Raw genomic sequence first — 10,148 nt, 5'->3', positions numbered from 1 at the left:
GAAGATTTTATTGCATGTTGCATGTTGCATGTTGCATGTTGCATGTTGCATGTTGCATGTTGCATGTTGCATGTTGCATGTTGCATGTTGCATGTTGCATGTTGCATGTTGCATGTTGCATGTTGCATGTTGCATGTTGCATGTTGCATGTTGCATGTTGCAAAAATGAAAAATTTAATATAGTAGTGACATAAAACATGCAACAAAACCTTTTTACCAACCTCCTTTGTAATGTAGACCTTCGTTTTAGAGTTCATTCTTTCAAAGACAAATGTCAAGTGACTGCATATTGCAACTTGACAATCAAAAAATAAAACACGAACAATGATTGTCTTTTGTTTTTCATTGTTTGGTTTTGCACTAATTCTTTTCTTGTATTTGATATTTAACGATACCATTTCACTTGTTTTTGCATTGTTTGGGGGAAGAAAATCCCAGAATAATAGCTTTATGTAAGTTTTTATATAAAAAATAAGTTTTTGAAATCGCTTCCGATAAAATATCCATCCTAAAATGATATTTAAAATCTTACAAAAATAAAAATAAAACTGAAACTTCGATTCTGATTGGCTAAGATCATTGAATCGTCAAGATCATTTATTCATATATATAGGTATATTGTCAACTACATGTGAATAATCCATAGTGTTGATGAAGTGTGGTTGATCTAACTGCATAATCCACAAGTCTTTCTGCAGTTCTTTTGCACATAGGCATTAGTTTTGCAGTACCTTGGCCAATACGGGCAGCGTCTATCTGTATCTTGACAAGCTGAAAGAGAATTAAGAAGACATTTTAAAATCTAATATATAACCTACGTACACTGCATATTACTGTAATATCTCAAATTATATTTTGATAAAGTTGGTAACCAATCAAATACCTAGCAAGTTGAGAACGCTGAGGATCACAGGAGCGGATCCAGAAATTTGTTCAGAGAGGGGTGCAGCGTACATAGTTAACCCAGGGAGGGGTGAACCCCTTAGAATCAAAGGGAAAACACCTTATTTGGTATTGGTTAAATCTTTGAAGTAGGGGCAAAAAGTCGCACCCCCTGCACCCCTCCCCTGGATCCGACTCTGGATCATGGGAAATAGTCTTAACATCAACAAGTAAAGCTCTTAAGGTGACGGACAATTTTGGAAAAAAATAGAAATAAAATTGAAAATCGAAACTTCTTTAACCTGAAATTTAATGCTGAAAAGAAAAATGGGGTGTCCCGAACTTGTTTTCGAGATAATCAGCTTTTAATGGATGCCTACGAAAATTGCGTCACCGGAAGTGATTAAAAAAAAAAGGTGCATAAGGTAATAGTTCTTTTCACACTCTAAGATTGTACGAATGACGGCTAGTGTATTATTCTACAATAATACGTGGATATTTTTGACAAAGCGACATATTATGGCCCCTTCGGTGCTCTCAAAAACTCCCATAAAGTCGAAAAAAAATCCCTACAAAAATCTATTTTTCATGTGTTAGAAAAATCAACTTTTTCTTAAAAAATTATATAACCTAAATTTTTAGGAGTTTTTTCGAATAAACTCAAAAAAAAAAAAAAAAGTATAGAGTCCACGTTCAAAATTAATTGAGGGTTTTGCTCTAATGAAGCTCAAAATGTGTGTGATTCTTCAATAAAATTGTGAAGATTATTCAGCGGTTTTTGAACGCGCGCACATCATGGGCTCAAATCAAACGTTCATAAGTAGTCAGCCACCTTAATGCAACTGCAGCTTAAAGGAGGTGAAACTGTAACTAGTAGAAGGTCTCAAGCTGGTTGAACATGTTAAATGCATCTACCCATAACCTGTGACTAAATAGACCCCTTGCACACGTCGAAATGGAGCTCAATTTGGAGGACATAACAATAAGTTTCCAATTCTCAGGAGATTGAAATTCTTTAGTTTTGTCCTCCAAATTGAGCTGCTTTAACGTCCCATGCAACGAAGGTCTATTGATTATTAAGTCTCTCTCTCTCAATTTCGCGCTTTTCTTTCAAACAATAACGATAACAATATTCATCTATAAGCATATATTAATAATGTAAATTTGACAAGTAGACTCATTTTGCCCCATGCAGGGAATGAGGCTATTTCTAAGCATGGGTTTCCTGTGGTATGCTGCGTTAATTCCATCCTACAAGAATGACAAAAATATGCGCATGCGCAAAGAATACAAACATGTGGGATGAAAAAATCTTCGTCTCTAACACGAAAACTGGTTGCGGTTTTCAGGGGAAAACATTAAAGTACAAACATTAGAAAAGTTCTACATACAATCATACCATACAAAAAATCTTAGGCATTTCATAAAAGATTAAATAATTTTTGTCGATAGAATTCCGTAATAAGCTATTTTTTTTCTTTTTATAGCTGATTCTGAGATTGATTCAATATAGGTATTTTTTATTGGAACAGTCGAATCCACGAATTTACTCATGAGCGCTAATAATCGTTTTTTCAGCCCCGTTGCTTCATCAATATCTTGGTTTATATTAAAGCACAGGTAGCCCAATCGTGACAAGTTAGAATTTAGTTGTTTGTTGTGGTCATTTGTGTACTTACATCCACCGCCACAAAGATTGCACGTCTTCTTGCAATTTGCCTTCACATAGTCGTTCGTTTGGCAGTAGCTAGGCCATGTGGGACAGCGGTTGTCTTTATCAACACAACCTTCAAAACAACCAAAAGACTTTGACCAATTTCATCGTAAAATGTCGACGTTCGACATGGGCTCTGTGAAGGTAGTGCACCTTGGATATATATTTCTCTTTAACTTTAGGTACAATGGTCTTACTTTTCAGACCACGTGTCATTCTCTAGAGTATTATTTCTTTGTATCAATATAGAAACAACTCAAACAAAGAATATTGTTCTCAAGAGAACGACACGTGGTCTGAAAAGGCAAAAGCATTCCGCCCAAGGTAGAGAAATCTATTGCTAGGATCAGCTTTTTGCATTGCTTTTCCCAAGAAACACCAAAAATATGGCATTTTTTGCAAGAAAGTTTTTTCCGAGTTAGAGTGTTTATGGAATATTATAGATATGCTTCAAACTTTGCCCACCAAAATAAAATCTACATTTATCGCGAAGGCAAAAATGTACGACTTTGGACAGGATAATACATTCATAATGTGTGTGAGATTATCTTACCCCCTGGTGCTTGTGTCACTGGAGCTTGTGTCACTGGAGCTTGTGTCACTGGAGCTTGTGTCACTGGAGCTTGTGTCACTGGAGCTTGTGTTGCTGTTGATATTTTTTTTTAGTAAATTAATTGTAATTTAATTTTCATTTATTTATTTCATTATTATTTTTGTTATCTTATCTTTAGCGTAACACATCAAGTATCATCGATAGCATCTAGCATTAATTATCCGTTCGCATGCATAAACTGTACGTCTAAAGTAACAGAAGTATAACTCCTGCGCGCGCATTTCATGCTTTCTTATATTCGTTTAGAAAATAACTCTTAATATGATATGCATCGTATCGTGCTTAATAAAACCAAACAGCACGCGCGGGCACTTTCACTTGCATCAATCAATCCGAAATAACGGCTTATGTAATTTGTATTTCATAAAAGAAACAATACACTTGCATTCTAGCAGTACTGCATGAACTTATAGAGTTTTTTGAGAGTGGTAAAACAATCTAGAAGTGTTGAAAAATACCGCTCAATTTAGTTCTTCTCCAAACACATGGTCACAATGAAAGCAAATACTTCGTATTAATTAAGTTTGAACTATAGACCCCTTGCTGTCCGTTGGAAAGCAGCTTAATTTGGTGCATATAACAATAGGTTTTCAATTCTCATGAAATTGAAATTCTTTCGTTTTGTCCTCCAAATTGAGCTCCTTTGACGTCACATGCAAGGAAACTATAAAGTTTTTAACACTTCTCTCGTGTTTTGTCAACTTCCGCGTGCAACAAGGACACGAATATTGTATATGGCAAACGTCTAGGTTAGATTTTTTTTTTTAATTACTAAAATTTTCAAGATAAAAATGAATCTGCCAAAGAAAATCCAAGTTAAAGTTTATGCAAATGAACACGATATCTGATTTACAACACTCTTCACGGTTATGATTTCTATTGTGTTTTCCTCATGAATTATTCATGAGTTCATTAAGACTGCTTACAGCACGCACGCGCACGCGTATTACCTCCTCCTCCGCCGCCTCCACCACTACATTTGTACAAGAGATTCATCTGTTTGATATCAATGGCTGTGGGTCCACGTTTGTTGCCAAGAGTAACCTGGAATATCATCAAATATATGCATCAGTGAAAGAAAGTAAACTGGAGTATGACTTTCATGAACATGATTAAAAACTTGTTGCCTACTTTCTACTTGATATGCAACATGCAATATGCAACAAAACCTTCCTCAATCTATTTTGAATAAGCGAAATAGCTGCATTCTCTCTCTCTCTCTCTCTCTCTCTCTCTCTCTCTCTCTCTCTCTCTCTCTCTCTCTCTCTATTTCTATACTTACTCCAGCTTGCTTTGGTCGAATGGTTTCCCGTCCAGAGCCAAAGGCTGTTCTATCGTAGTGCATGACAGATGCATAGTCGTATGGAGTACCAAGCGAATCGATCTGGGAACTGCTAAGCTTGTTGAAGTTGAACCTCATAGCTTAAATTAGATTAGTTTAGTTTAGTTTATTTGTCACAATTGTTGTATTATAATTTTACAAAACATAAATCATATAAAAAGAAAGGAAGGAAGGATAGCACTGTCGTGACTGGAAAAGGAAACAGTCCTCAAGTCGTCCCAATTGACATTCATTCCCAAGAAGTAGAGTGGTTTTCAATAATCTATGAAACAATTGAGCGTAGATACAATATGGGAAAGTTTAATCAAACTTTTAAACATATTGTCGTTTATGCGGGAACCCTGTGTAGCTTTGGGCTTCCTTTGTCAAAAGCCAGGTTTCTAAGCTAAATTCAAGATGGTGAACAAAATTTCAAGTGTTTGTTCGCTGAATATCTGTCACAGTTTTTATTCATATTTTCGATATTTCAAAGCTTGAAATGGCGGAAAAATCATCCCAAAGAAGTCTATATTTACTTTCAAACAAGGTAAGCTTACCGACTATGAATATAATGTTGAGGGCCACATAAACAACAGCTTTATATTCATCCATCTATTTATATAATCCTTTCGTGTTGATCTTACCTTGGGGAATGTTATTCCAAATAATTGTCACGTAGTTATCTCTGTCAGGTCGAGACTGTTCGTGAAAGAAGCCAAGACAGTGACCTTCAAAAATAAACAAATATTCAATCTAAATTGCATTGCTTTAATATGCCCAATTTATTTTTTGAGTATTGTAAATTATGTATGCCTTGTCACCGCGTAGAAAAATTATAAAATTTATATTCAAAGCTTGTTCTCTGCACTTTTGTAGCTGTTTTGGGCAGTTTGTTCAAAACTATACGTGTTTTGTATCCTAAATAGATGAGCTTGTCATACACAAAATGAATTTCAATGTAACATTGTTGCTTCTCGATAGCATGCGCGGAATCACATAATTTGCCCTCTCGAAGGGCTTAAAATAACAGCTAGACTTAGGACAATCCCCTGTCAGAACTGAGTATCAACTTCTTTGCTTAACGGACGCGCACAAGAAGATACATGAATATTAAATGAAGAATCTTATTCGCAAGGGAAAGATAAAGAGGTCTATGGATCTATGGATCTATTCCACTAGGGCGTAATGTTTTGCCCATTTTAGACCACGTGTCATTGAAGAGAATAAGTTTCTTTGTTTGAGTTATATATATTCGTGTGTCTTCTCATGTGCAACCGTTAAACAAAGAACTATACTCTAGGGATTGACACGTGGTCTTGATAAGAGTCTATGCTTGAGTTGTATCCACATTCATGTGTTTTCTCATGCGCAACCGCTAAACAAAGGAATAATATTCTAGAGAATGACACGTGGTCTGAAATGGGAAAACAGTGGATTAGATCTATTCATAACAATTGTATTTGAAACTCACCAATCTCATGGGATACTATACTCGGCATCCAACATCCTCGGGCAAGAGAGATATACTGTTTTCCTCCAATTGGTCCGACATGCGATGAACATCTGCCAACAAGATAATGGTTCAAATTAAATAAAGTGTTGGTGCAAGTCCTAGATTTTATCAATAAGACCATTTGCAAAACGCTCTGAATAGAACGGTTCTCTCTTTCTGCCTGGAATAGCACATTGCTAAGATATGCTTTTCAAAACTACAACGGAAATATAATATATTTAATGCTTATATTGTAATAATGATAATAATAATACGGTATTTTTACTGCAATAAACATGGGAACTCTGTCTCTACGAGTTGCACGCTGAAATTTGGTTTTTCGCTGCCGCCAGTCAAAAATATGAAAGGTATCGACTGATTAGGTTTGATGGAAATTTCAGCGTGCAGCTCACAGACGTCATAGAGTTCGCATGTTTATAAAAATCGCAGTAAAGCGCATCTGTGAATCAGATAACTGATAAACGAGAGTAGACTAGCTTGTGTACAGCTATTTCAAAAAAGGTTTGTTAGTTTTGGTGCATACTGTATGTTGCATATTACTTCACTTATTAAGCTTTAATGTAAATTAATGTCAGAGCACAAATGAAAATATGCCGAGAAAACGTGCCGGTTTAGAAAAATTTTATGTTCGACCTTCGCTGATATTTTATCCTCCATTGTACAGTTTGGGCTTGGTGTTCTTCGATTGTACGCTACGTCATCGCGGCCTCTTGGGAAAACGTTGGTGCAGTTTAACAAAATATTTCTAATTTGGATCCATTGTTAACGGCACCAAAATGGCCGCCATGTTTTTGTCTTTTGACTCTCTTGGCAATGCTTGCAACCGATCGATGCCACATGCAATAAAATCTTCACTAATTTTCTTAATAGCTATAAGTTTGTCTGTATTTATGAACAAAACAGAGAAACTTTAGACATAACTTACCCTCCTCCAATGTAGAAATGAGCGTAGTTACGTTCATTGGTTCTGGGTTTGAATCGAACACAAGTAGAATCGGTCCAAAGCTTCATGCCAGCACGGATGGCCCGCATACCACGTGCATCATTTGCTGTAAAGATAAAGCCATTCATTATTATCTATTGATTATTAAATATTATTTATTAATTATAAATTATTAAATATTATCTGCTGATTATTTGTCCAACCTCAAGGGGACCAAGTCAAACTGGACACTTTTTCTATCACAAGACACTGGTACCAGCTGAGTTGACCTTTAGAACAAACTCAAGGTCAACCAATCAGAATTGAGGATTAAGCATCATATTTTGATTAGCATATTCCATGATTCTTCTAAGAGAACCCATGAAATAATATTAATTATTTATTCTCAGTAAATTGATCGTAAATACTGCTAGTTGAAATCATTCATGGTGGAATAGGCCCTTTGCAGTTAACGGTCACGTGTCTATACTGGAGGGCAAAATTTATGTTTTTATATTAAATTGGTGATTCTTTTTAGCTACTTGTAAAGAACTGAATGAAAAGATGTGTATCCAGTGTGTTACGAAATGCAGTTTTATTACGATCTCTCGAAACAGGTTGTAGAAAGTTTGTTTGCTCACCAGTAAATTTCACCCTTGGGAATCAAAATGTTCATTCATTTGCTCTCAGTGAATTAATCAGTACGTGATTGTTTAGCTGCAAAGGGCCTAATCTAGTTCATTCAACACGAGAAATCTAAATTGTACTCAGACCCTGAAATTCTAATCCAAAAATACTTGACCCATAATCCCTCTCGGAGAACGCACTCGACTCAGCTTGCATTGAAACCCTCATTTCCCGAGTGCATTTCCCAGGGTTTTACGTAGTTGGTGCTACGAACCTAGACTAGCATCAATGGTGTAGGGTAGAACAGCATCAGGCCATAGTTTAGTGTTAACAGAGGCACGTCCGTTCACTCCGTGCAAGACTGCTGCTTTCTGTTCGGGCGTCAGAAGCATATCTCCTTCGAAAAGGTTAGGGTCGTACATGCCATGATCCACTGAAACAAGAATTCATAAAAAAGGTATTGACTTTATATAACTCCATTGTAATTTCAACCAGTAAATGTCATTGTACGCGCTAATTCTTACGTAAATTTGTTTTAATATATATACCCGGCGTCATTCCCCCCTCTTTCGTTAGCTCGTTCGCTCCACTCGCACTACCACATTCACAATTGACAATTTTACATTCACGATTTAAGACTAACAACTCGCACGTTGATTTTAATGGAGGGAGGAAAAACCGGAGAGGCACAGAAGAGAACAACATGTCGATCAAACAAACTCAACTCACATGTTGATCTTTACGGAGAAAGGAACATTAGAGAACCTGGAGAAAAACCCTCGTGGCACGGGAGAGAACAACACATCAAACAAACAGCTACAAACTCTACTCAATCAAAAAACACTGGGGAACCTGGAGAAAAACCGTCACGACTCAGGAAAAACAACACATCAAACAAACTCAACTCAAACCCTTCCTGGAACAGGAGAGAACAACACATCAAACAAACTCAACTCAAACCCTTCCTGGAACAGGAGAGAACAACACATCAAACAAACTCGACTCAAACCCTTCCTGGAACAGGAGAGAACAATACATCAAACAAACTCAACTCAAACAGGAGAGAACAACACATCAAACAAACTCAACTCCAACCCTTCCTGGAACAGGAGAGAACAACACATCAAACAAACTCAACTCCAACCCTTCCTGGAGCAGGAGAGAACAACACATCAAACAAACTCAACTCCAACCCTTCCTGGAGCAGGAGAGAACAACACATCAAACAAACTCAACTCAAACCCTTCCTGGAACAGAAGAGAACAACACATCAAACAAACTCAACTCCAACCCTTCCTGGAGCAGGAGAGAACAACACATCAAACAAACTCAACTCAAACCCTTCCTGGAACAGGGGAGAACAACACATCAAACAAACTCAACTCCAACCCTTCCTGGAGCAGGAGAGAACAACACATCAAACAAACTCAACTCCAACCCTTCCTAGAAGCAGGAGAGAACAATACACCAAAAAAAGTTTAATTTTCGACATACCTGCTGTGGTCAAACCACAAAGAGCGAGTACAAGAATCAAGATCATCTTTTCAGCATCCACAGCCCAAAGATCTAGTATTCTCAAAGTCCTTTACCAACTGCTCCTACATCGTTATTAGTATGTGCCTTTTGTAGTAACATTCTTCGTATCACCTGTACATGTGGACTAACAACTCAACAAAAGGCCATTCAACTTCTCTTTACAGACTGTTAAAACATTAAATAACGGCTTAAATGGCTGAGTAATCCTTTAATGGGTTGGTTTTTTTAGAATAAAGGTCTTGTCATGATGATCCAGGTTTATATACATCGTGAGTGAGATAAAATATTTTCCATTTAAAGAGCTGATTAATTGGTATTTTCGAAATTAAAAAAGAATCAATCGTATTTAAGTCGGAATGTATCTGCTTCTAGCTTCTTTTTTTTTTCTAAGGCCCCGTCCACACTATGCCGGAAAAAATTGAAAACGCACTTTATTTATCCGCTTAGGCCTTCCGTCCACACTAATACGCATGAATCCGGAACAGTTCTCCACCGGAAACAGAACTTTTCAAAGACGGTCTTTAGAGTGGAAGAATTTTTATCCGGCTAGAAAAGATCCGGCTAAGCGTAATAGTGTGGACGCAAAACAATTTGTAAACGGAACTTTTTCTATTGTTTTTGGTTACGTTTTCATGGAACCGTTCTGCTTTAGGGATCATCATCGAAACCTATATGCTTTTGGTTGGAGTTGTTTTTTTTTTTTGTTTTTTGTTTTTTTTTTTTTTTTTTTTAATTTATCAACTTGAAGCTGCTTTTCTGATTCTAAATAAACTCTTACATTACTTTCTTATGCTTAGATGTCATTTTGTTCAGTACTTGTAAAAAAAGAGTGGCTACATCTTTGTAAATGCTACGGTAATCGCTTAACTTTGTTATCTAGCCACGAGAGGTTTATCGCATTGCCTTTTTATGTAAAGTTCTCTTTATTTCGACTGTGTTTATGATTTCTTCGGGCGTCTATCGGCTTGATATGAACCCTAAACAAGACGAGGCACATACGGAGAGGTGGTTTTGATGATT

The 10,148-nt window shown here is 36.6% G+C and overlaps 1 protein-coding gene across 1 annotated transcript; it reads right to left on the bottom strand.

Annotated features, from left to right (window-relative positions):
- Nucleotides 1-560: 560 nt before the first annotated feature.
- Nucleotides 561-9,192, bottom strand: LOC116290999 (hatching enzyme 1.2). The gene is made up of 10 exons (XM_031698121.2): nt 9,087-9,192; nt 7,867-8,025; nt 6,969-7,092; nt 6,002-6,093; nt 5,175-5,258; nt 4,492-4,631; nt 4,160-4,253; nt 3,150-3,242; nt 2,562-2,669; nt 561-771 (listed from the first exon to the last, which is right to left on the bottom strand). The coding sequence occupies exons 1-10, from the start codon at nt 9,130-9,132 to the stop codon at nt 668-670; spliced, it is 1,044 nt and encodes a 347-aa protein (XP_031553981.1). The 5' UTR covers nt 9,133-9,192; the 3' UTR covers nt 561-667.
- Between the last annotated feature and the right edge of the window lie 956 nt (nt 9,193-10,148).

This window comes from Actinia tenebrosa, unplaced genomic scaffold (assembly GCF_029948245.1).
Source record: "Actinia tenebrosa isolate PJP-AT-01 unplaced genomic scaffold, QUT_ActTen_1.0 PGA_scaffold11__36_contigs__length_13525064, whole genome shotgun sequence".
Lineage (NCBI taxonomy): Eukaryota > Metazoa > Cnidaria > Anthozoa > Actiniaria > Actiniidae > Actinia > Actinia tenebrosa.
The sequence above is the reverse complement of the archived record's forward strand: the minus strand, read 5'-3'. Positions and strand labels throughout refer to the sequence as shown.